Raw genomic sequence first — 27,368 nt, forward strand, 5'->3', positions numbered from 1 at the left:
GAGAGGGAGAATTTTCGAAAATTAGAGAGGGAAAAGTAGTTAGGTGGTTTTGAAAAAGATAAGAAACAAACAAAAAGTTAGTTAGTAGATTGAAAAAGATTTGAAATCAAATTTTGAAAAAGATAAGAGGATAAGAAGTTAGATAAGATATTTTGAAATCAAATTTTGAAAAAGATAAAATTTTTGAAAAAGATAAGATAAAAGATAAAAAGATATATTTGAAAAAGATATTTTGAAAAAGATTTAATTTTAAAAATAATTTCACTAACAAGAAACTACAAGATAAGATTCTAGAACTTAAAGATTGAACCTTTCTTAATAAGAAAGTAACAAACTTCAAATTTTTGAACCAATCACATTAATTGTTTAGCTAATTTTCGAAAATATGATATAAAGATAAGAAAAAGATTTTGAAAATATTTTGAAAAAAATAATTTTGAAATTTTCGAAAATTAAAAAAAAATTGAAAAAGATATGATTTTTGAAAAAGATTTTGAAAAGATAAGATTTTTTTAAAATTGAAATTTTGACTTGACTTGTAAGAAACAACTAATTTTGAAAAATTTTTGACTAAGTCAACCCAAAATTTCGAAAATTTGGAGGAAAATAAGGAAAAGATATATTTTTTATTTTTGAATTTTTAATTATGAGAGAGAAAAACAACAAAAATACTCAATGCATGAAATTTTTAGATCAAAACAATGAATGCATGCAAGAATGCTATGAATGTCAAGATGAACACCAAGAACACTTTGAAGATCATGATGAACATCAAGAACATAATTTTGAAAAATTTTTTTATGCAAAGAAAACATGCAAGACACCAAACTTAGAAATTTTTAATGCTTGGAAAATATGAATGCAAAAATGCACATGAAAAACAACAAAAGACACAAAACAAGAAATCATCAAGATCAAACAAGAAGACTTGTCAAGAACAACTTGAAGATCATGAAGAACACTATGAATGCATGAGTTTTTCGAAAAAAATGCAAGAAAAATTTTAAAAGCATGCAATTAACACCAAACTTAAAAATTGACTCAAGACTCAAACAAGAACACAAAATATTTTTGATTTTTATGATTTTCTAATTTTTTTGTATTTTTATTTAATTTTTTTCGAAAAAACATTTTTGGAAAAACGAAAAAGAAAAGAAAATTTTTTGAAAAAGATTTTTGAAAAGAAAATTACCCAATCTGAGCAACAAGATGACCCGTCAGTTGTCCATACTCAAACAATCCCCGGCAACGGCGCCAAAAACTTGGTGGACGGAATTGTGATCACTATTCTTTAAGTTGCACTCATTGTAAAATTATGGAATTTGAAATTGGCACGAGTGGACACAACTCCGTTCAACTAACCAGCAAGTGTACTGGGTCGTCCAAGTAATAAACCTTACGTGAGTAAGGGTCGATCCCACAGAGATTGTTGGTATGAAGCAAGCTATGGTCACCTTGTAAATCTCAGTTAGGCAGATTAAATTGGTTTATGGGTTTTCGAAAATAGAAATAAGAAAATAAATAATAAAAGGGATAGAATACTCATGCAGATTCATTGGTGGGAATTTCAGATAAGCGAATGGAGATACTGTATGGCTCAAGGACGCCTGCTCTCCCACTGCTTCAATTCAATCCTTCTTACTCCTTTCCATGGCAAGCTGTGTATAGGGGTTCACCATCAGCGGTGGCTACTTTCAATCCTCTCGGGAAAATGATCCTATGCGGCTGTCACTCGCATGGCTAATCGTCTGGAGGCATCACCCATGGTTGATGGCTACATCCCATCCTCGCAGTGAAAACTACGCTCACGCGCTCTGTCACAGCACGACTAATCACTGGTTGGTTCCTGCGCCTACTGGAATAGAACCCCTTGATTCTTTTGCGTCTGTCACTAACGCCCAACACTTGCAAGTTTGAAGCACGTCACAGTCATTCATTACCGGAATCCTACTCGGAATACCACAGACAAGGTGAGACTTTCCGGATTCCCAGGATCCTACTCGGAATACCACAGACAAGGTGAGACTTTCCGGATCCTCATAAATGCCGCTATCTATCTAGCTTATACCACGAAGATTCTGTTGGGGAATCTAAGAGATACACATTCAAGCTCTGTTGCATATAGAACGGAAGTGGTTGTCAATCACGTGCGTTCATAAGTGAGAATGATAATGAGGGTTACTTATCATCACATTCATCATGTTCTTGGGTACGAATGAATATCTTGGAATAAGAATAAGAGAGATTTGAATAAAAGAAAATAGAATTGCATTAATACTTGAGGTACAGCAGAGCTCCACACCCTTAAACTATGGTGTGCAGAAACTCCACCGTTGAAAATACATAAGTAAAAGGTTCAGGCATGGCCGAATGGCCAGCCCCCATGTGGTCACAAGACCGAATGATCAAAGACCTAAAGTGATCAAAGATATCTAATACAATAGATAAATGTTCTATTTATAATAAACTAGCTCCTAGGGTTTACATGAGTAAGTAATTGATGCATAAATCCACTTCCGGGCCCACTTGGTGTATGTTTGGGTTGAGCTTGATTAATCCACGAGCTGAGGCTTCACTTGGAGTTGAACTCCGAGTTATGACGTGTTTTGGGCGTTCAACTCCGGATCGTGACATTTTTCTGGCGTTTAACTCCAGACAGCAGCATGAACTTGGCGTTCAACGCCAAGTTACATCATCAATCTCCGAATAAAGTATGAACTATTATATATTGCTGGAAAGCTCTGGATGTCTACTTTCCAACGCCATTGAGAGCGCGCCATTTGAAGTTCTGTAGCTCCAGAAAATCCATTTCGAGTGCAGAGAGGTCAGATTCCAACAGCATCAGCAGTCCTTTTGTCAGCCTTCTTCAGAGTTTTGCTCAAGTCCCTCAATTTCAGCCAGAATTTACCTGAAATCACAGAAAAACACACAAACTCATAGTAAAGTCCAGAAATGTGAATTTAACATAAAAACTAATGAAAACATCCCTAAAAGTAGCTCAAACTTACTAAAAACTATATAAAAACAATGCCAAAAAGCGTATAAATTATCCGCTCATCAGCAACCCTCTTGTTCTTGGGAGACAGCCCTTTGTAAGTCACCTTAACAAAGGCATTGGCTCCCACCCAGAAACTCCAATAGGTCGGGATGCGACATTCCCCCTCCAACGTCAACCAAAAGGGATGCCAACCTTCAACCGGATGAACCTTGAAATATTTGTCCTTGAACCCATGGTATGAATCCTCAAACAAACCAAAGATCCTCCAACCTTGGGTAGACCAAAAAGACATGAAGCCCTTTTTGGCCTTCCCCTCTTTAGAGGGGTTCGTCAGGGTAAAAAGGAAAAGAAACATCTCGACGGAGACCGGTAGCTCTAAATACTTACATACCATCTCAAAACAGCAGATAGAAGTCCAACTGTTCGGATGTAACTGAGACGGCGCCACATCACATCGGTTGAGTAGCGCCATTTGAAAGGGAGAAAAGGGGATATGAACCCCCAATTGGGTGAACATCGCCTTATAAAACCAAATCCAATCGGCAATCCGGGGGGAGTGTAGGTTGAGTTGGTATATCCGCTCATGAATGGCAGGGACGAAAACCTCGTAATTGGCTTCCTCGTCACTCCCACCACACAAGTATTCAACTTGTCGGAACTCGGTAAGTTCCTCTACGTCCATCTGGTTAGGGGAATCCTTCACGTCTGAGGTTACCCAGGCGTACCGGTCATAAGGAGCTCTCGCAACGGGAACCCGTGCAACAGGATGTTGGGCCATACCTACAGTGGGGGCACCACTCACAGTTAGTCTAAGAGATCGGGAGATCGGGGCTAGTCCAGAAACTATAGTTTGCCTATTTAATGGCTACAGTCAAACAAGGGATAAATCTATGGCCAAAGTAAAGCCTAAGAAACCAACATTCTGGAATGGTAACCCCATAATGCATCTACCTAACGCTAACGTCGTTCAACATGAAATCCAATCAGAGGAGCAACACGCATACAGAAGCGAAACAAGAAAGCGAGTGGCATGAACAGCAAAATAAAGCTATACAGATTAAAGAGTGAGGGATAGAACTTACCAAGACAATCGTACTGATCTAAAGAAGCCAAAAAGCGGAAGTAGACTTGAGCAAACCAAGGAATTGCAGTAAGGAATTTGGAATGAAGAAGGAGAATGCGAGTGGAATGCGATGATAGTAAGGAAGTGAAAGGTGAAACTGAAGGGAAAACCGAAAGGGAAACTAACCCAAGAAGCGCGAAAGGCAAGGGTAGAGCGGTCATTTTACGCAGGGTTTTGAATAACCCATTATGAACGTTAAATGCTTAGTGCAAAAAATGAGGCGGGAAACGGCGCACCCCTACAACAAAGAAGCTCACACGCGCAAAAGACGCATCCCAAGCACGAGCTACCGACAAAGCGACAACACACGCAGAGAGAAACTGAACGCGCCAACCACGGTGCTCACGGCCATGGCTGCCACGTTAGGGGCACTGTTGCGGCCCGGCCTAGCTGGCCTCCTAGCCGATCCGGCCCAGCATACGATCTAACTCAATCCGAGTGGACGGTCAGCGGGGCACTACACGCCCGGACCCTGACCCGAACACCTTTACTCCAAGGAGCCAGCTACCTGACAGCTGGAGTTAGAAAAGTTCCAGGAAGGTAGGCCTATCCTCGTAGGACCCACCCCACTGACAGGGTATAAATGAGGAGGGCCCTACCCCTCTCCCAAGGTACGTCATCATCACCTTACACTCCATCCACCTGGATACCTTCTGACTTGAGCGTCGGAGTTTCATTGCAGATGGCACCCCCCTCATCCCTTGAAGAGCTCGGAAAGTCGGCTATGCCCGCATCTCGCCCCTCAGATCCAGATCAAGGCTGTTTCCCACCTTCACACCCAGGAGACATCTCCGACCCATTCAGAACCCGCGTATCCGAACATATTTTATACAATTTGAGGATAGCTTAGTATCTAAATCCGCCTTGAGAGTAGAGTTGAAAGAAAATGACGAAGGTGTAAAATAATTAAGCACGACAATTTAATTGGAAGTTGAAGAGAGTTAAAAAAAACAACAAAATCTATTATAGGATAATTAACTAAAACTTGGTTAAATCACTTGTTTAGGTAGAAATTTTCATCCACAATCTTGCAGAAACTCTTTTTATTACTTAATTTAACAATCGGTTAAGACTTATTGTTAATTTGAATTGGTTTTTTTTAGTTTAAAACGTATTTTTTAAATAAATTATTTTTATTTAATTTTAAAAATTTGTTTGGGTGAGTTTTTAAAAATTTTTTTCTGACTATCTCTTTTATAAAGATTTTATAGAAAAAATAAAAATAATTTTATATTTGAATATTTCATGTAAATTTTTTTTATCTATCAATTATATTTAGATATAATAATATAAAAATATTTTTTTGTTTATTTATTACGTGAAAAATATTTTTTTAAATCTTTTAAAAAAGGATATAAATTGTAACTTTTCACAAAAGATGTTTTTTCTATTATTTTTACTTTTAGTATTAAAAATTTAACAAACACCTTAAAAAATAAAAAAATCTTTTGTTAATGAATTATTTTTTTAATCAATATAATTACTCTCAAACAGGTCATTCTTAAACGCTCCTTGCTAAGTAGGAAGTGCTGCACTCCTTGTTAATTCATCAAATCTCAACTCTTCATTTATTATATTTTATAGGGTATATTTGCTCGTTCCAACCCTTGACCTTTTTCCCGTGAAACATATCGCATCCTAATCATCTTTAAACCTCAACTCGGCCTCCACTCATTAATAAAATTAGACAAATTGACTCCTACAATCGGTTTATTACGTGTCTAAATGGTTACATAGACTAAAAACTCCCTCCTTGCAAACAATAAAAATAAAAATAAAAAATAAAAAATAAAAAAACCTCACCTTCTCTTCTCTTTTTCCCTTTTTCTTCCTCTTCTTCTTCTCCTTTCTCTTCGCTCATCACCATCATCATCGAACTTCACCTTCACAACCATCACTGTGGCACCACCATCACCGAACCAACTTCTCTTTTCTTCTTTCTCTTCCTCTTCCTCTTTTTTTTTCTCTTTTTCTTCCTCCATCGCGCTATCTCCAAAACCACCATCTTCTCTCTTTGTTTTGCAACCAACAGTCACCACAATTATAGTTTCCTATTCCTCCTCTTCTCTTTCCCGCCTTCAACTAACCTTCCTCAATAGCTAATCTCAAATCTTCTCTGCGTCACTAAGATTCTCACCGTCTTCACTATCCTTTGCGCCACCACCACTAACAACTCTCCCTTTCTTGATTGTTACTACGTTCAAAGTCATTTGCCCATGCCTCGTCCTTCACAACCGTTACAAGAGTCCCCATGTGGCATCTGGTGAGGTATTTAATCTCGTCACTGAGGTCTTCTGATTGCTCCCAAATATTGTTAATGATATATGGATTACTAGCTTTATGATTTTATCAAGGTTAATGCAGGAAGCGTTTTAAGGTTGTGGAGATAGACAGTAATGATAATGAATTTGAAAAAGTGGAAAAAGAGGAGGAGGAGAAGGAAGGAAAGGTTGTTTTAGTCCCTGTAATCATTTGGGGTTGATACCTGTCACTTGGCATTGACACATCATATTCCACCTGAAATGTTAGACAGATAACCTGCTGCCAATTGGTCGTAGAGGTCGATTTGTCCAAATTTATTAATAGGTAAGGGTCGGATTGAGGTTTAAGGACAATTAGGATGCAATCGATCTCACGAAAAAAATATCAAGGATAAAAAAAGGTATTTATCTTATTTTATATAAATGATTTGAATTTAAAAAGGTAACTTGATCATATTAACCGTTTTTGTTTGGTAAGTTTTAAATTTTTGTCAAGTATTAAATATTTGGTTGAATTCCAAAACAAAAAAGTATATGAATACTAAAAGTAGAGTGTCTAATTTTTTGTTTTTTTTTTGCGTGCTAACTTGTTCATTCAGGCCATAACAAAAGAAGATAATAAATAACAGAAATATTTGATAATAAAAAAAATTAACCAAAAATAGTCATATTATGCCTTATTTAGCATTCATTAATTGTTGCAACAATTAATCAATGCTAAATAAAATAAGTGCTGGCTTTTTTTTGTTTCCTAATATTACTGAATAAATAAATAAATTCAAATTGTAATCTTTGATAGAATACTAACTTTTAGGAGTTCTGCTCTCCTACTTTTTTTTTAGACTTTTTCCCACTCAAACAAACGCCTAAACCTATTTGAATGCATGTTTTAAAAAATATTTAATTTTTTTAAAAACTAATAATACTTTACTTAAAAAAAAGACATTTTTAATATTTGATTTTTTTTAAAGACCTTTCTAAATATAAAATAATTTTTATTTATTAAAATAAATCTTTTAAAAAACAAACACTTTTTTCAAAAATCAAGCAAAACGGACTGTTAGAGGAGAGTCATTATTCATTTTTTTCTCTAGTTTATTATTTTATTTTTTAATTTACAAAATATAACATTAAAATATTTTGAGCTATATAACAAATAAAAAGCCCGTCTAGCTCAGTTGGTAGAGCGCAAGGCTCTTAACCTTGTGGTCGTGGGTTCGAGCCCCACGGTGGGCGATATATATTTTTAGTGTTACCAATATTAAAACTAGGAAGTAATTAGCTAGAAATATAAAACTATAAAAGGATAGTGAACAACTCATTAATATATAATAAGTAGCAACTTATCTTAGTGTTTCCATACGTTGTATGCCTCATTTGAGTCAAATTGTTGTGTTGTTTCAGTGACTCATTGTTCGCATTTATACATAAAGAGATCAGCATTAATCATTCTTAGTTAGTGTGTTAAGAACTAGTCAAAATCCTGTTTGCACAAAGTAGTAATAGTAATGTTATATTATATATATAAACTTTTAAAAGAAGTATTGAATAATTTACCATTAGAATAATTTCAGCTAGTGAACTTGTGACAAATTCCTACCGTTAGAATAATTTCAGCTATCAACAACCAACTTTCAAGCTTCAATACCGAGTGTGTAGAGACAGAAAGTCATGACAAGGAAATTGACATCACATAACACAAAACTCTCGTGAAACACACAACTGTCTCAAAACAATGCAACATTAAGTGATAGTGGCCTCAGCTCTCAGGTATTGTCGCTTAGTCCTTATTAGACATTAGCACATGGAAATGGTGTCCTACCAAAATATATAACCATTACAATATTTTATATCATGTGCCTTGTTATAATTTAGCATGGGCTAAAAGAGATGTGTTAATTAAACTAACTCTTGAATTGATTGATTAGTCAGTTCACTCGTTCGTTTAAACAAGTGTTAAGAGTTTAAATTTTGCTTTATACATGCAGCAACACATTGGCTAATGACAAACCCTTTAATAGAGCTCTGATCCATGTCAAATTAGACATTGGCATGCCAAGTTGCGGGTTCCATGAGAAACCAAAAAAACTATACCAACTCTTGACTTGTATTGTTATACACTAAATCAATACACACCCTTGTACTGTTACATCAAATGTGGGATCTACACTTGATCCAAGAACACAGAGGTGTGTGTTGAACCATTTACCCGGCAGAATGAGTAACAAAATGTTCTCACTGGTTAATAAACAGAAAAATTACATTCCTAAGCACCAAAACATACAAACATAATCTACAAAATATCATGTTTGAATGTCAATCACTCAATCTTACATGGTTCTGATATGAGCTAGAAGGATAACACATTAAGCTGAACAAATAGAAGAAAACAAAATAATAACAAACAAGAAGAGATGGGTGCTTGGAGTTTGGCTGATGTAGAGTGATCCGAGAGTTCGGACGAATCAACTGCAAGTGGCATTCCATCACTGTTTAGTGTGCATGATTGGGGGTTAGAGCCATCAGGGTTCAACATCAGAGCGCGAAGAACCCCAGAAACCGTGTGAATATAAGTCGTTGTGTTCTTAGCTAGAAGCCATGTCAAGCCCATCAGCTCGCAATCTTTGTCGTGGATCTTGGCCGTCCTGTCTTCTACTTTGCTTGAATTTGAAGCTTTCTTGTTAAGCTGCGTAGAGGTAATGCCACAATTAGGGAGTCTAATACTTTTTATAGATAAATTTAGTCTTTGTCACTGATATCTGAATCCAATTGTTAAAAATTTAACTAACTCTGGCCGTCTATCCTAATAACGGTACCATGCCCAGGACTCAAGAGTGACAGGGGACTGAATGAACTTACCACTGGAGTGTTGGCAAATGAAAACCACAGATGTTATTATAATCAATGGCTCAAAAATGTGTTCAATTGGAAATGTTATTCTAATTAAGGATCAGTTTTACTCCTTTTGCAGACAATTTGCAAGGTAGCATGTGTCAGAATGAAAAGTAATATATTAAACTTACACTTCTATGTTAAGGAACCATCATTTATGAATGTGGAAGGCTAAGAACAAGAACACTCAAATTGGAACATTGTAGCCACGTATTAGAGGGAAAAAAAAAGCATTGTTTATGCTATCTTCTGCATTTAACAAATAACACCACAATTTGTCATAATAAAGAAAGCCAGGTTAAAACTTTCCAGGAACTTATTTTGTAACATCAATTATCAAAAAAGAAAAGAAAGTTAGCAAAAAGACTATAGATAACTCAACTATCATCTTAATATGAAGAATCCAAAGACTTCAAATTTGTTGTTAAATACCATGATAGAGACACTGCATGCAGATAACAATTTCTTGTTTTGTTAAAGAATTTCAAGAACTTTGGCTTCAATGGGTTCTTATGACTTCCGTGAAGCGCACAAGCTCCAAAGGCGCGTGAAGGATGGTGACATTGCAAGATAACTTAGAGAGCAACCAAACTCTCAAACAGAAAGATAAAACAAACACAACTTTACCAAATCACCAAACCATGAAGAAGATGAACATCAATAAAATGAACTCAAATTCATCATATTCAACAAAGATCCATCAAATTCTAAGTCACAATAACGAATCAAACAACCCCAAATCAAAACAAAAAACTTCTTTTTTTTTCTATTTTGGGAAAAGATTAATAGAAAACTGACCCTGTAAAGTGTGTTTAAGCACTTGGAGCAGCCACCAAGACCAGGGAAGCCATTGACATTGTTGGTTCTACTGATGCAATTCTTCTCTAACCTTCTCACAGTTTTATCCCCAACAAGTTCACCATTTTCATTAACTGAAAATGCATCTGGGCAACTCAGAGGGTGAAGCCTTATCCCACAGAAGCAGAACACAAGATCACATGTCTCATTGGGTCTTTTCAGCTGAATCCCTCTCACTTTCAGTGCATTCTCTAAGTCATTCACACATGTTTCTGAGTCATCTGGTAACAATGGCATCTCATATGATGATGATGTGTGGGTATGGCTATGGGTTAATGCAGTGGAAGAATATGCAGAGTATAACCATGATGCAAGAACAGGGCAGCACCGTGTGCGGTGGAGCTCCATGTCAGAACCACCACCACCACCGCCTCCACAAGCATTCTTTACACCGTCAAAGAGTTCATCTGAGAGTGTCAAGGGGCAACCTTTGACATCAGATTGTTCAGGGAATGCAGGGATTGTTGCTGTTGATGGATGAGATGGGCCTGGGCTTGGGCTTGAGTTTGGGAGGATGGGCTTAAGGGTTTGAAGGGTTGTTGTTGATGATGAGTCATTGCACATGCAGCAATGGAAGAAGAAGATGATAATGCAGAAGAGGAAAAGGGTTAGTGGTAGTGGAGCTGACATGGTGTTTGATGAAATGTTTCTGAGAGAAAAAGAAAGAAAGGAAAAAGGATTGGTTTTTGTTTTGTTTTGTTTCTGCTAACTAAAAAAAGTTAGTAAACACCAAGAGAATGTAGGTGTTGGTTATAATAAGGTGGGTGGGAAGCAAAGGGGTAAAATAAAATGGTGGTGGGGTTGGGTACTTGAGTGAGTAAAGTTTGGCAATATGCCATTATTCTAATTTCTAACTAGTTTAATTTAGATCTATAAGACTAGTTTAACTCCATAAAGTTAAGAGTAGGGATTAGTGTGTATTAATGTATTATTATGACCAAATCATTCATGGAATAGAAGGACTCAATTTGACTTACATTGTCTCATTGAAGTCACATTATTTTAATGTTATGTTTTTATATTGCTATTTTGTGTTCTTTAATGGTTTAGGGTGCATGAGTATTAGTAGGTACATGGGTATTTAATACATGGCATTTGTGTCCATGGCTGATGGTTGGAGAGAAGGTTAGTATCTTTCACATGATTGGGAGGGTTCATATTCAATGAGAGTAACAAGACACAGGTGTGAGGTGGCCATGGTTTAATTGTTTCCACCACCACTTGCTGTAACCTTTATTCTTTTCCTACTCCTCCTTTTGAATTACTATATAAGCTTATCCATTTTCTGGTCTTGGTTACGGCTTATTATTGCAATTCTTAAGTCAAATTTTATTGCATTATTAATTATGTTATATGGAATAAAGTATTGTGCAATAAATGGTAAATTTGAACAAAAATTTAACATGATCCACTCGGGATATCTAAATAAATGAATAGTCATAGGTAAATGGAAAGAATAAGTAACAAGGACATGGAGGACGGTGAAATTTCATTTTAAGTAATTTCGGGACACAGAAATAATGATATCCTATCAAAAAGGTAGAAACACAAAGAAACTGAAAAAAAAAAAAAAAAAAAAACTCTAAATGAGAAGGTGGAAAAGACATCTAAGCATAAATGAACTTATTGTGGACATAATAATTAAAGAAAAAATATAGCTCAGTCAATTTTAAATAATTATAATTAATAATCACTAATTTTATATTTTAAAAAAATAAATTTTAAATAATTACTAATTAATAACAATTAATTAATTTAGCAAAATAAGTTATAACTCAAATAATAATATGGCATAATCTCTCCGTACTCACTTAAGAGATTGCGAGTTCGAATCTTCGAATTTCTATTTTTAATAAAAACAAACAATTAATTAATATCGAATACAGTTGAAAAATATTTAGTTAGACCTATTAGTTATCTAACAAGATTGATAATTAATATATAAGAATTATAAATTATACACACATTCACATAATGATATAGATATGATTTGTGAATATATTAATTTTATTTTATTTTTTAAATTTGAGAATATGACGTATATATAAATATAAAATATTTTTTGAATAAGTTATTATAATATCTTAATATTTATTGATATTAAGGTGCAAATTAATTCTTTTAATTTTTTAAATATTTTTTAATTATATAAATTATTTAGGATAATTTTATAAATAAATAATAATATATATTATTTTAAACTTATTTTAAAAATATAGCTTTACAATAAATTAAACAAGTCAATACATAAAGATATTTAAACATGTCACAATTTGTTAGAAAAATTATCTTATGTTTTATTAAGACATAATTAACTATAAATAAAAATGCATATCAAATAGTATGGTGTTGAAAGACTCAACAAAATATTTATGTTATTTAGAGTGAGAGAGCATAATGACATGTTTGATTTATGAGAAAATGATATATAAATCTTTAATATTTTATTTCAAAGATAAATAAGTCATCGACTAATTAAAAATACAAAATTATTTTTCACTTTTTAAAACGTGAGACGTGTAAATTTTTTTGAAAAATCTATTTATCTTTATATATTTTAGACGAAAAAATTTAAATGTCTTATATTTTATATTTTAAAGAATAAAAAATGTTTTTATATTTTTAATTAATTAAAAATTTATATTTCTTTAAATTATAAAATCAAAACTTTATTTGGTTTTTTTCTCTTGATTTATATAGAATAAGACGTGGTTGTTATTTCTCAAAATTTTATCCAATCATAAATATTATAAAGTTAAGTTTTGATAGTCACTTTTGCAAATCTTGTTTCCATAATTATTTTCTCCAAAATTTTTACTCTATTTCAAAGTAGATTGATGAAAAAGGGATTTGCAAAGATGGGCATCAAACTATTAATCCAAAAGCCTAATCAATTGGCTTTTTTCTTATTTAACTTGATTACTTGAGAAATCATGCTTTTGTGTTGTTTCCTTTAATCCTTTATTCCCCCTGGATTGTGCCTTGTAACAAAGTGTTGCTTTCTAAGTTTGTCACGTGACCTCATTGCCCATATGTTCTAATCTTTATTTATGAATCAAATTTCGTAGTGCTTTTTCCAACATGGTTAGCAATTTACATTTTTTTTTTTTTAAATAAGTCAAGGCTGTCACATTGCTCCATCTTTCATTCTCCAATGCCCCAACTTTCTCACTCAAATAATAGTGGGATGCCTCAAATCATGTAATATGTATCGAAAATACAACAAGGATATTCTATTTGAGAGTTTCCATACCTTCCTTTTGGCTTTATTTGATCTATCTCTTAACTTATATGTAACTTATCTCTAGTAAAAAAAATCTTGTTACCTCTTCTTGTAAAGGGTAGACTATTTCACTATTACATAATAAATAATACTCAGGTGGTTTTAAAGCAAGTATAAGGTGTATTTTAAAGATTTAACTACTATATCAAATTTTATAATATCAAATTTTATAATTAAGTTACTGACGTAATAAAAACGTTATATTAATGAAATATTTTATTAAATAAAATAAATATATTTAATATTTAATTAAATATTTTGTATAATTTAATACTTAATAGAATATTTTATTAATTTTAATATTTTTATTATGATAAGAATTTAATTATAAAATTTAATAAAATATAAAGAACTAATTAAAAATATATATAAAAATTTAGTAAAACTGTAAGAATCGATAGAATAATTAAACTTATTCTAAAAATACTAATATAATCGCTTATTTATTTATAGCATATAAAAATTAAATAAAAATAATAAATTATTGTAAATAGTTTTAAAATTAATAAATATAAAAAATTAAAAAAATACGTAAATATTTCCATTGATAGTGGGCTTTGAGTTTCACTAATTACTATAACTAGTAATTAGTAAAGAAGTTGTTGATGACCACCGGCACCTACAAAGTTCAGCAACTCATGTAGTTTGAAAATTTGCAGGATCAAGATTTTTTAAAACGAAAAAGATGATAAAGTAGTAAGAAAATAATCGTTTTTAAATTAAAATAATAGAGATATACATTTTATAAATTTTATAAATTTAATAATAATTAATTTTTCACTCTATTATTTTATCATTTTTTATTTTAGAGAATTTAAATTGAATATTACTGTCGTAACTTTCATAATAGAATCTAATATAAGAACCATATAATTTTTCGAGAAACACATCATTTCGATTATTTTAACTATTAAATGGAAGCAGAAATCTTGAACTTCTACTATCCATGAAAGTATAATATTTAGATTTAATCAATTAGTGGCTTACTGGCTTTGGTGATGATGCAGGTTAATTAATAATTACTTTTAACAATTCTGAAGTTCCAATATAATACAATATTTTATGCTTATATATGTTATGATGGGCTTCTTTTTTTTGTGCTAGTTAAGTCCACATTCCACAGGCTATTTTGCAATTTGTATGATTCACTTCAGTTTTATTATGTACTGAAATTTTTATATTCATTATACATACATTATGCAGTGAGTAATGCTATGGTGAAAACAAAAATTAAGTGAAAAATGAAGATTACATTCTTTACAATAAGAAAAAAAGAAAAAAAATTAAAAATATATGCACAATGCACACTTCTATCAAAGTATAATTATAATCTTTACTTTTCAGCAAACGTCTCTCTTCACCAAAGAAATTTCCCTATTCAGTATCTTCCAAATTGGTTTGTTACATAATTTTACTACCACATCATGTAGGTTTTTATTTAAAATTAAAGGTAGCATTCAAACAAAATTACGAATATTGACATTGTAAAAATGATTAAATTTAGAGAAAATAAGATTATGTGAAAATCAATATGACAAGATTCATTTCCAATTCTAAGAATTTAGGTATAGCTAGTATTTATTGTGCCGAAGTAATTCTTAAGAAAAACTTTTGTCGTAGAGAAATAAAATCTGTTCATTAAATTTTCAATGCACTGGTGTGAAGTGTCCATATATTGTCATCATGCATGTCCCTTTTGCTAAATTATCAATGCATTGGTTTGAAGTGCCCATCTAACTGAAACAAAACATAATGCAAAGTAATAACTTCCATATTTATATTTATATCTATATTAATATTTAGATTTGCTACACATTTAAGTATTATTGTCATTTAAGTTTAATTAAATAGATTTAATACCAACAAAAACTACTCTCACAAAAAGAGGATGATTATACGCGCAAGGTACGTTATTGTCGTCTCCTCCTCCTCCTCCTTCTTCTCTTTTTTCTTAGCATTCCTTCTTCTTTGCGTATTTTCTCCGTATTGTCATTCTTTTGTTGTAGTTGTTGTTGCATTTTTTTCTTTTCTTCCTCATCTCTTTGATGATTTTGCGGCATAACGTGCTTTGAATTGTGTAGAACAAGACCAAATGCATTCTAACCGAAATTACTTAATGATGACAATATACAAACAAACTCGTTTTAAAACAAATACAAACCAAGTCAATTTTGACAAAAATATATCCAAATCAATTTTGGATCAGACAATGTCATCAATATGGTAAAAATTCGATGATGACGATAATAATAACGACAATACATATTAGAAGAAGACAATGACGATAACGATGATGATGATGGAGGAGAAAGATAAAAAGGAAAGAGGATAAAAAATTTCAATAAAAAAAAAAAGAAGGAACAGGAAGAGAAGGAGGAGATATTGTTAATCACGACGGTAACGAAATTGAAAAATAATGAAAAATGAGGAGGAGAAATAGAAGCCATAACATCAAAGAATGTACGGTTAGACTTGGTTGGTTTAATTACTTGAATGTAAAACTTTATTGATATTATATATAATAGAAATTGAAAAAAAATTGGTATACATTTTTTATAAAAATATCTTTTATCATATACAATTTATAAAATAAAAAATGATTAATTCAAGAATTGAATTCATCACCTTTTAATTTTATTATAATGTACTTACCATCCTGATTAATTTAGAATTTATTATCATTATTATTATCATATTTAATTTATAAAAAAGTAAATTAATAAACACATTAATGCATGAGTATATCATAATGTTAGTACTAAGTACTGCTACTAAATAATTTATCACAAGAACCAAACACCAAATTCATATAGAGAAGTTAAATAAAAAGTTAAACAAGCATATTAATTTGTCTAGTCAGCTTTCAAATACTAGTGCAGTAGATAATTAGCCTATGTAACATATTTATATATTTGAAGTATCTGTGCCAAACTGCCAATAGCATTCATCCATTTTTCTTGCCTTTTGTGAGATGCATCATTTTCTTTTGCCACGAGTTTTCTCAAAAGCTACATTCATAACTTGAAAACCTAAAATTATACCAAGAGAAACCATTCTTAGGATAATGCAATGCAAGTGAGAAACCTTTCAAGTTAATATGCTAGTGGATAAAATGCTAGTGGACACAACTTTCCAACATAAAGAATATATGTATCCAAAGAAATAATAAAAACTAACTTAACAGAAATTAGCATCTATCTTAGTTCATTGTTCAATATAAACGTCCATAATATTACTAGTGTACCACTTAACGGAAAACATAGAAAAACTACTAAGAAAGAAACTGACCAGGTTCCCTAGTTTGTTTCTTGCTTTCTAAGTTAATGCTGTCAAGCTTTCGCTTAATTGGACCCTGAAAAGACGATGAAAAATAATAGATAACACGTTTCTTAAGAAAGTGCAATAAAACCATATGATTTTATATGTATGACAATACATCATTTCTCTTTGTAAATTTTTTTTGGGGTATAATTTTCTTGTTACACAAGAAATCAACAACTTACTGGGGTATCAGTCATTTGCTTTGAAGAACCTTCAAGGAACATACTGCTGGTTCCTGATAAAGACCACAAATGATTACCATCATTAAGACATATAGTTAAGGATAATGGAAGCCAAATCTACAATTAGTGAAAAATTACTCTTACTCGGGGCAGATTGCTTGGCATGATGTAGTTTTGTGGGCATTTTGAGCTTGGACTTGATTATTTGATGAAGATCTTGACATGAACTGGAATCTGAAGAAGGATACACGCTATAAGAAGCAAAAATTCTGCGTCTTGCGCAGCCATTTATTCAGATACAAGAATAAATCATAAAGTCCAAATTCTTCAAAGTATACCTAGAAGTGATTGGATAGTTACAAATGCTGCAAGCTGTTCTGCCTCTTTTTTGCTTTTTCCGACTTGACCGGTGTAAATTCTACCATTAAACACCAACGTAGAGATGAAGACCGGATGCAATTCGCTTTTTTGAGTAGTTGTATACTGGGGACTTCCTATGTTCTTTTGGACAGCATATTCATTCAGGATTGATTTGCAGTATATTAGATCCTAGGTCAAAACAAAGTACCTTCAACAGTTAATAGAAATTAACCATAGCTTAGTTTTTTTGAAAATGCACAGCAATGTATAAACAAGATCGGGAGTAGAAAACTATGAATTTCATGAACTTTCCAACACCTATGTTGTGTTATTACTAAAGACTCTGATAAAATACACAATATCTAACCATAAAGCTCTTTTAGAGTGTTCATTCATATGCTATTGATTCAGAACAATGAACAAACTAAACCTCAAAGACTCATACACTCTTCAATAATTAGAAATATTTAGAATTCCTTCGAAGTATATCAGCATTTATATATGTATATACAGAAATGGTGCATTTATATACAAATTCAAACCTAAGTTGATAAATTTGTCCATAAAATTTATGGAACCACCTTAATTGTAACTTACAGGAAGAACAGTACATTCTTCAATATTGTTTGTGTCATGGATAATTATCTTAAGTGCAAGTTCTGCAGCATCCTGCTCTGCTTCTTTTCGATGTGAATATGTGAGCCTCGACTTGAACTCCCTTCCATTCACCACTACTGTCGACCTGAACTTCGGTGCATGCGCAAATCCTTCGTTGTCTGTTCGATAAACAGGCAATGGAAAACCAGATTTCTGAAGATACTCTTGTAATTTGTTTTTGTGCATCACTACTACTTATATGCCTGAAGAAAAATATAAAAAGTTACAAGGGCTAAAGGAATATAACTGAAGTTTCTATGTAGAACTCAGAAACATTACTTATTAGCTTATCAGTTCAAAATAAATCACAAAAAATAAAAAAACGGAAGTGAATACATTTCCATATATTAGTGAGGAATTAGTCAAGTCCTCTCCTTAGCAATTAATGTATAAGAGTTGTCTATGGCTTCGTTCATGAGAACTCATGCATCATGAAATTGGAAATTTTTTCTCAAAACATTGTCCTTTACATCAGAAGTTTGGAACACACTGATGTTAAATTAGAAAAAAATAAATAAAACAAATAAAGAAAAACACAACCTTCTACTGAGTTTATTAACTAGGACTTTTTGTTTCCAGCAGAAGAGTTGTAACATTTCATTGTTTCAAAATATTCAAACTTCCCATACAGGAATATGGATTATAAATATTTATATGAAATTTAATTATATGCACGTTTCTTAAAATTTTTCAAGAAAGGAAAAGAGAAAATGATAAAAAGGATAGTTCACCTTTCTCCCTGAACTCTTGAGTGGTTCAAGCTATGAGTTTCTTTTCAGTTTTCACCCCACACTTTCTTGGCCTTGATTATTATGGTTATTATTATTATTATCACTTACAAGTTATTACAAGAAAACTACTCTTTTCTTATTCACTCTGTTTTTTTTTTTTTTTTGTCTATGACTATGTTGTCTGAACAATCAAACTTTGACCAAACACCACATGTTATGATTAAAGAAGCCAAAGCTGAAGAATGTTTTGCATGATCTGATCGTACCAAAAAAAAATGATGGTCATGATTATGGATAGACCATCCAACGGTTCATTTTTATTTATTATTAAAACATTATTTTCAGCCTACTACAAAAAAACAAACTGAACTTTAAGCACCAAATTAGTGTTAGACACCTGGACGAAAAAAAAGTATCCGATTGTTGAGAGGACACAAGTTTAGATGTACAAACAAGGCAAGAGAAATATTGATGCAAAAATGGATCTGCCTTGAAATACTTAGGTGGCCAAACCACACACTCATTTAAGCAGGTCAAAATCCAGTGTAAAACAAATATTGCCAATCTCCAGAGAGAAGTCATTGTTCAACAAGCAAACTAACAATAAAATTTGAAGATGAGAAACCATAACCGAATTATTAACAAACTCATATTTTAGAACCACATATTTTTCATAATAATGTAATTTTCCTTATACAGAATGCAATGGATTTGCAAATTGTTGTAACACTTTTTTTGTTTTTCTTTGTTTGAAGCTTGATAATAGTTAAGATATATGATCTCATAGGATAACAGTAAAGAACTATTAGTTACTATAAAGAGATCTTAAACACTAAAGCTGTAAGCTACAACTAGGAATAGGAATATCCTCTAAAGAATGAATAAAGCATAGTGGAATTAAAAAGGATGATAGCAATTGCAAAAATAGAAAGTTCAAAATTAATTGAATATAAATGAGATAGTCAAGACATCAGTGGTATCGATGTTATGGCATAGCCAAAGTCCTCTCACCCAACAGATACAGAATTTACAGAACTATGATACATATTCAGCAACAACAGAGATGTGATTTCAATTTGAGTTGATGTAACTTACTTTCTTTCATCCATTCAATAAGCCTCTAGCAATCATTTCCCGAAGAAGTTTCTCCGCCATGTCATTCTCACCTTTTTCAAACAAAGCACGAATAACAATTTCAAAAGTCACAGCATCTGGTAAGCAACCATTGTCTTCCATTTTTGACATCAGGGCCAGTGCTTCTTCAAATAAGCCCTCTTTGCAGAGCCCATTGATCATAATAGTATATGTCCTCACATTTGGACGATAGCTTTTAATGGAAAGATCATGAAAAATCTCTTTTGCATCTGTAAGTCTTCCACCTTTGCATAGGCCATCAATAAGTACATTATACGTGCATGTATTGGGATCAATGCCACTCTTTTTCATTTGATTAAATAATACAAGTGCCTTGTCAACTTGTTTGATATTGAGCATCCCATCCAACAAGGAAGTGTAAGTGATTATATTAGCAGGTTGACCTTTATTATGCATCTCAACAAGAAGCTTTGAAGCACAAGAGATTCTCCTTGATTTTCCCAAGCCATCAATTAGAGTACTGTAAGTTACCGTGTTAGGAACCAAGTTCTTGCGGTGCATCTCTTCAAAGAGATTCAAGGCATCATCCATCAATTTACTTTTGCACAAGCCATTAATAATAATATTGTAACTTTGGATATCAGGAGCCATTCCTGTCTGGGCCATTGTGTCAAATATACATTTTGCCTTGTTTAATTCGTTAACCAAGCAATACCCATCCATTAAACAATTATAAGTAACCACAGTTGGCTTCACAGCATCTTTTGTCATCATAGCCAACACACTCTTAGCATCTTTGATCTTTCCTTCCTTGCATAGCCCATCAATCAAAGTATTATAGGTATAAACATTAGGAGTAATGTTTCTAAGCACCATATCACTTAACAAATCAATGGCTTTCTTATATTGACCCTCAAGACACAATCCAAAAATGAGAGAACTGTATGTGATAACATTGGGAGAAATTCCCTTAGCAAGCATTTCAGAGAATAAATGAAAAGCCTGACTTACAAGTGTATCCTTGCAGAGGCTATCAATAATTGCGCTGTACATGAAGACATCAGGAGCAATCCCATACTGTGGGATCTTTCTCAACACTTGAATAGCAGCTGATGTGTGTCCGGTCTTACAGAGCCCATTGATCAAGGTCCCATAAGTGACTTGGTTGAAGCGAAATCCATGAGCCAGCACTCTGTCATGAAAGTGCAGTGCTTTTTCAACATTACCGCAGAGACAGAGACCTTTAATGAGTGTAGTCAATGTTATGGTATCAGGCTGAAAACCCATCCTGAAAATCTTGGCCAATGTAGAGAAAGCGGGAGTGATCCGACCCATGCCACAGCAACAATTGATTAAAATATTCATCGTAAATATGTCGGGCGCAATTCCCCTGGCTTGCAATTGCTGAAAGAGGGAAATGGCGGTGGGGAAATGGTGCGTCTTGGCAAGAGACCCCAAAATCTTGTTAAATTGGATGATGGATGGAGTGCGACGCATAGAGAGCATGCGAGCGAAGGAATCAACAGCTTCATCAACATGGCGAGGGGATGTGAGCTCAGAAGGAGAGTGAAGGCTTGACATTGAACATGAACAGGAAGGAAAGCGAAAAGGGAAAACATAGGGCACAAGAAAAGAGGGGATACGAAGAGAGAAGCTGAATCTGGAGAATGAGAGTGATGAAAATGATGCTGCACGCAACATGTTTGTGTAAAGTCCGTTCAAACGAGAAGAAGGAGTTGGAATAGAAAACACTCAAAAGAGCGAATTGAATGATGGAAACAATCACTGTCATGGAAACCAAAGTTGGTTGAGACTTGATAGTTGACACCAAAGCAAAGAACCATGATAATGAAATTGGAGTTGATTTCTATTATTTTTCTAACAGCATAGCTGATTATCTAAAAATTAGATAATTGTATAAAAAGGAGTGTAATTACCTCTGTCATGTGTCATGTGTATTCATGTAATAAGATTAAAATTATAATTTTAAATTATTTTTTTAAAAATTATTTTAAATTATAATAATTTGATTAATAAAAAAATAACATATTATGTATTATTTGTTTTTTTTAATTTAGTATTAATTGAATTAATTCTAAAATAGTTATTAATCGATTTTAATAATTATTTTTTTTAATAAATCAGACATATATACTAAATATAATCATAAATAATATAATAATAGTTAAATCCACCAATAAATATATTGGTTATTATTACATTATAAAACAAATTAAATATAAAGCCTATTAGCACTTATAAATCTATAAAATCACACTATCTTTGATTTGTGCAAGGGTTTATTTATCAAATAAACTTAAAATATAAACAAAAAATATTTATAAAATGGATATAACATCACTTGAAAGAATCATGGAAAATAATTAACTTACATTATTATTCATGAGAACTATTTCTATGTCGTCTTATTCTTGTCAAATTAGATGAGACTTTCCATAACCTTATATATTAATTGTGTTAAATAATTATATATATTACGATAGTTTTCTTAATATATATACATATACATAAATAATTCTATACATATACATAAATAAATAAATATATAAATTATATTTCGTTAAACTCTATGTTACTGGTTATTAAAAACATTTAAATCACATGCATTCATTATTTTTTGTTATAATTATTTCGTTCTATATATATGAGTATTTTTTATTTTAAAATCATGTAATAATTTTTTAATTTTTATATCCATATATATTCTTCAATTTCGGCCTCATTCATATGCATATTAACAGTTTTTTTACTAACAGTAATGTTTTAATCTTTTATTTTCCTTTTTCTACGTATCTTTCTTTTTTTAAATAGTGATGTTTTATTTTTTTAATATATTTTTCTTAATAATTACATTACTAATCTGAAATATAAAATGAAAAAAAAGTAATACATATATCCAAGAAAAAAAATAAACTTAAAAATAAGAAAAACAAAAATTTATATTAAAAAATATAAAAATAATATATTCAAAAAGAATAGTCGTAATATATAAATTGAGTCAACAATTTAAATTTCTCTAAAACCAATTTAATCAAATACCAATATTAGAAATAAATTACTTAAATAATATTTAATCTATTCTAGTCCTTAGACACGTATAGATTATAGTCATTCTCGTAACGACAACCAACTGAAACAACATCGTAAGTTCGAACATTTAGAATTCGTGTAAATTCAGGCCATTCCCTTGTTATTTGAAAACTTTCTGTATCTCTCGTAGAGTTGAATCGCAATTCTTTTTATGAAAAAAAATTACGGATGTGGCTTTGATGTGTTGTAGACCAAAATCCGGAAGTCACTATTTATATTTGAGTGTGATACTCATTAAACCCGAAAGGCCAAATAAAATAGTATCTCTGGTATTATTCTCATTTAATTTTAAATTAAAAGTAATAATAACTTATTTAATTCAGTATTTATGATAATAAATAGGGTTAAGTATGGTTTTGGTCCCAAAAGTTTTGCGCCAGAATCGAAATCGTCCCTCGTCTAATTTTTTACTTAGAATCGCACTTAACGTTTTTTTTTCGTATTAAAATCGTCATTTTTAATAAAAACTTTTTACATTATTCCTAAACTACCCCTATTTTAATAAAAAAAAATTATAAAATTTAAAAAAAAAGTAACAAAAAAACGCGTGGGGGTAGGGGAAAGAAAACGCGTCCTGGGGGGAAGGGTATACGAAGGAGAGGGGAAAGGAGAAGGGGGAGGGGGACGGCGCCGGGAGACCTCGGGAGACCACGCCGCTGCCGTTGGGGGGAGGGGGAAAGAAAACGCGTCGGGAAATGGGAAGGGCCGGAGGGGGACAATGCCGGGAGACCTCGGGAGACCACGCAGCTGCCGTTGGGGGAGGGGGAAAGAAAACGCGTCGGAGGGAGGAGAAAGGGTATACGAAGGGGGAGGGGAGGGGAAGGGAGAAGGGGGAAGGGGGAGGGGGACGACGCCGGGAGACCACGCCACTGCCGTCGTCGCATATTCGACAACGCCGTTGTTCCGGTGGTTCTACTTCTTCTTCTTCATCTGCTTCTTGTGGGATAAATTTGGTGTTTTAATTTGTTATTTTCTGATTTTATTGTTGTTATGTGTTAATTTAGTGGTTGAATTTGTGTTGATTTATTGAATTTGGGTTGATTTCATTGATGATGTTATTGTTAGTGGTGGATGTGCTGGTGCTGTTGGTGGAGGAAGTGCTCGTGGGGGTGGTGGTGGTGGTGCTGGTTGTGTTGGTGGTGGTGGTGGTAGTGGTGGTGGTGTTGGTGTTGGTGTTAAAAAAACGTTAAGGACCATTTTAAATCAAAAATTAAATGAGGGACGGATTCGATTCTGGCGAAAAACTTTAAGGACCAAAACCATACTTACCCCTAATAAATAAGATGACCATTATATAAGTCAATTAATGTAAAATAACTTAATTTGCGATTATAATTAATATATGTATTGCTCATAAATAGATTAGAAAATAATAATTTCGTAACAAAATAATCATTCAATTTGAATTACAAATAATTAATTGCTATAAATTATATTAAATTGTATGATATTTAAATAATTAACCAAATCAATTAGTTGATATAATTAATTTATTATAATAAATTGAATTTAACGAGTTAAAAGAAATAAATAAATAAAATACCACCAAAAACATGCCAGTGTGCCGTGATAGTTTTATCATTAAGTGCAAAAATTTAATTTTTATATAATATAATAGATAATAGATATTTACAGATTATTATATTAAACACAGACAAAAAAACACACTAAACAAAATAAAAGCATCAATGGTAAAATATAACCTAAAAAACCACTTAAATTCAAAAAGAACCTTGATGAATTATAATAAATCTATATATGAGAAGTAAAAATAAACTAAACAATTAAAAATAAAGTAAAAAGAGCAATTAAAAAAATAAAAGAAGATAGAAAAGATAATGTGAGGAGTAGATAAAAAATATATTGCAATAGAAGATTAATATAATTAATTAATACAAAGGATGAAAGAGAAAAATTAAAATACGATCTTATTAAAAAAATTTCAAAAATAATATTTAAAAAAACCTATTAATCAAATATTATAAAAATATTACAAAAAATTTAAATTATCTTTAAATAAAATAATAATATCTTTAAGAATTATTAATCAAAATAAATAAAAAATTAATATAAAATAAAATCATAGAAAAATATTAGCAAAATTAAGATAAAAAAATAAAAAATTACAAATACTTTACTTGAAGTACAAAATAGAGAGAGAAAAGGGATATATAAAATAATAAGATAATAAATTGAATTAATTGAATTCATTTATTTCATTGTTTTACATATTATTTATTAAATAATTTAATATTTATCTCAATCAAATTAAATAATAAATTAGTTATAATTAATTTGATTTAATGAATCAAACAAAATTTAACATAATTTGATATTTACTCTAATTAAATTAAATATTTGAAGTTATGATTAATGTAATTTAATGAATTAAATAAAATATTAAATGATGAAATATTTATCCTAATCAAATCAAATTACATAATTGATTAGTTATAAGTAATACAATTGAATGAATCAAATACATTAAATTGAAAAATAATTTAGTTAATTTGTGTCTTAAGGACACATTTTAAAAATATTTATTTTTCATCAACTTTTATAAAAGATTTTTTATAATATTTTTAACCTATAGTCTAAAAATACAATTATAATAACCCATTAAAAAATACTTAATTAGTTAATATAAATAATTAGTATAATTAATTTTGTTCAATAAATTAAAAGAAATAAATCTGAAAGAAAAAGATAAAGAAAAAGTAAAATTATAAAAACGTATAGTCATTAAAAAGTAATAAAAAAAGTCTCTTTTAATTTTTATTATTTATTAAATATTAATTTATTATAATTCATTTCACAATATTTATTATACGTTATTTATCTTATAAATTAATACAATCAATTAATTGATATCAATTATCGATTATTAATTATAATTGATATAACTCATTTCGCTATACCATTTAAATAAATAATTAAAAATGCACGTCTCAATTTTTTATTAAAGTAGAATAAAATAAAATACATAAATTGAGTAGATATAAATCTAAAAATTATAAAATTTTATTAATAACTCAAATAAATTAGTACCATAAAACTAAATTTAATGTCTATTTTAAAAATAACAAGTGTAATGACCCGTGCTATACACGTGATAAGATTGAAATTATACTTTTAAATTGTTCTATCAAAATTAATTTGAATTGTAATATTTCAATTAATAAATAAGTAATATGATGTGTATTGTTCATTTTTTTTTTAAATATGGTATTAAGTGTATTAACTCAAATGTAGCTATTAAGTGTATAAAAATTATGTTTGAAATGAATTCTCTAAATGAAATTATTCCATTTAGAATATTTAAATTATGATTTCAATCATAAATTACGATTATGATTTAAAAAAAAAGTTGATATGATATTACATTTTTTCTCTACTTCATTATTAATATATTGATATTGCAAGTCTACTTACAGTAAAATACTGAATCTTGATTGAAAAAAAATAGTTACGTATTTTTCTCATTCAATTTCTTTAATACACCATGTGCTAACACTAACGATATTTTAAAAAAAAATATATATTGATAAAATAGATATAATATGATTACAAATATAACATAAATAAATAAAATATATAAATAAATGCTAAACCAATATGCTTATCAATGTCTTTGTTAAATTTTATAAATTAGAGAATAATTATGTATTGGGTTGTTTAGTGATCACATAGATGATCAAGTAATTAGATTGTAAATTAATATCACAGTGTATATCTTATTTTTTTTCTCATTTCTGAATGAAAGCGATAATTAAGAGAAATAAGTAGTAATATATAAAGAAAAAAAGATTTTACACAACACATAATTATTATCAAAAGAAATATTCACATTAAAATATTAAAATTTTACATACTGTAAATCATGAAGATCAATCACAATATATTGGTCACTTCTCTTTATTTTTGACCATGATATAAATTTTTCTTTTTCAGTCAATAGTCTAATAATATCTAATTGAACAAAAAAATTAAATTAAAAGTACTAAATTAAGAACAAATGAGTGAATAATATAAGAAATTATAAGAACAAATGAGTGAATAATATAAGAAATTAAATTCTGCTTGGATTCCTCAATCTCAAAATTTGAGAAGACATAGACCTTCCTTTCTACCAATTCATTCTCAAATCTTTTTTGTCAAATAATTCTTGATTGAACAATGAATTTTATCGTACTACAAAACAAATTAAATATAAAAGCTATTAAAATGAATTGTCTTTGACTTGTGGAATGGTGTACCTATAAAATTAACTTAAAATACAAACTACAAATATTTTTAAGAATTTAATTTTGATGCACTGACAATGTAAAGTAGTTTTACACGTGTATCCAATTATATAATGACACATCAGTAAAAATAACTACATTTCATATTGACTACGTGAATGGTCATCCAAAATAACGGATGTGAATGCACGACTGTGTAAAATATTTTACATTGTCAGGGTATCAAAATTAAACTTTATTAATAAACTGAAC

At 30.8% G+C, this 27,368-nt stretch overlaps 2 protein-coding genes and 1 non-coding gene across 4 annotated transcripts; 1 reads left to right on the forward strand and 2 right to left on the reverse strand.

The window, feature by feature from the left end:
* Positions 1 to 7,545: 7,545 nt before the first annotated feature.
* Positions 7,546 to 7,618, forward strand: TRNAK-CUU (transfer RNA lysine (anticodon CUU)). Its single transcript has one exon. It is a non-coding gene; the product is annotated as a tRNA-Lys (tRNA).
* A 982-nt stretch (positions 7,619 to 8,600) lies between these two features.
* On the reverse strand, positions 8,601 to 10,896 carry LOC112802301 (uncharacterized GPI-anchored protein At4g28100). Its single transcript, XM_025845446.3, has 2 exons — positions 10,073 to 10,896; positions 8,601 to 9,068 (listed from the first exon to the last, which is right to left on the reverse strand). Exons 1-2 carry the CDS (start codon positions 10,760 to 10,762, stop codon positions 8,733 to 8,735), a joined length of 1,026 nt encoding a protein of 341 aa, XP_025701231.1. The 5' UTR covers positions 10,763 to 10,896; the 3' UTR covers positions 8,601 to 8,732.
* Positions 10,897 to 16,219: 5,323 nt separating this feature from the next.
* Positions 16,220 to 21,594, reverse strand: LOC112802303 (double-stranded RNA-binding protein 4). Of its 2 annotated transcripts, XM_025845448.3 has the most exons (7): positions 19,762 to 21,504; positions 17,876 to 18,138; positions 17,257 to 17,467; positions 17,063 to 17,152; positions 16,919 to 16,971; positions 16,704 to 16,767; positions 16,220 to 16,444 (listed from the first exon to the last, which is right to left on the reverse strand). In XM_025845448.3, exons 2-7 carry the CDS (start codon positions 18,119 to 18,121, stop codon positions 16,392 to 16,394), a joined length of 717 nt encoding a protein of 238 aa, XP_025701233.1. In that variant the 5' UTR covers positions 18,122 to 18,138; positions 19,762 to 21,504; the 3' UTR covers positions 16,220 to 16,391. The 2 variants fall into 2 exon arrangements, with proteins under 2 accessions (XP_025701233.1, XP_072093731.1); XM_072237630.1 differs by lacking the exons at positions 16,220 to 16,444; positions 16,704 to 16,767; positions 16,919 to 16,971; positions 17,063 to 17,152; positions 17,257 to 17,467 and having other exon boundaries at positions 17,996 to 18,138; positions 19,762 to 21,594.
* Positions 21,595 to 27,368: the final 5,774 nt, after the last annotated feature.

The sequence above is a fragment of the Arachis hypogaea genome, chromosome 5 (assembly GCF_003086295.3).
Source record: "Arachis hypogaea cultivar Tifrunner chromosome 5, arahy.Tifrunner.gnm2.J5K5, whole genome shotgun sequence".
Lineage (NCBI taxonomy): Eukaryota > Viridiplantae > Streptophyta > Magnoliopsida > Fabales > Fabaceae > Arachis > Arachis hypogaea.

What these genes read in the sequence shown, in the direction of transcription:
- LOC112802303 (XM_072237630.1), bottom strand. Translation starts at nt 21,462, where the DNA reads ATGTTGCGTGCAGCATCATTTTCATCACTCTCATTCTCCAGATTCAGC.
- LOC112802301 (XM_025845446.3), bottom strand. Translation starts at nt 10,762, where the DNA reads ATGTCAGCTCCACTACCACTAACCCTTTTCCTCTTCTGCATTATCATC. An exon ending in GCTTAAACACACTTTACAGG is followed by an intron (nt 9,069 to 10,072) that starts GTCAGTTTTCTA and finishes ACCTCTACGCAG; the next exon opens with CTTAACAAGAAAGCTTCAAA.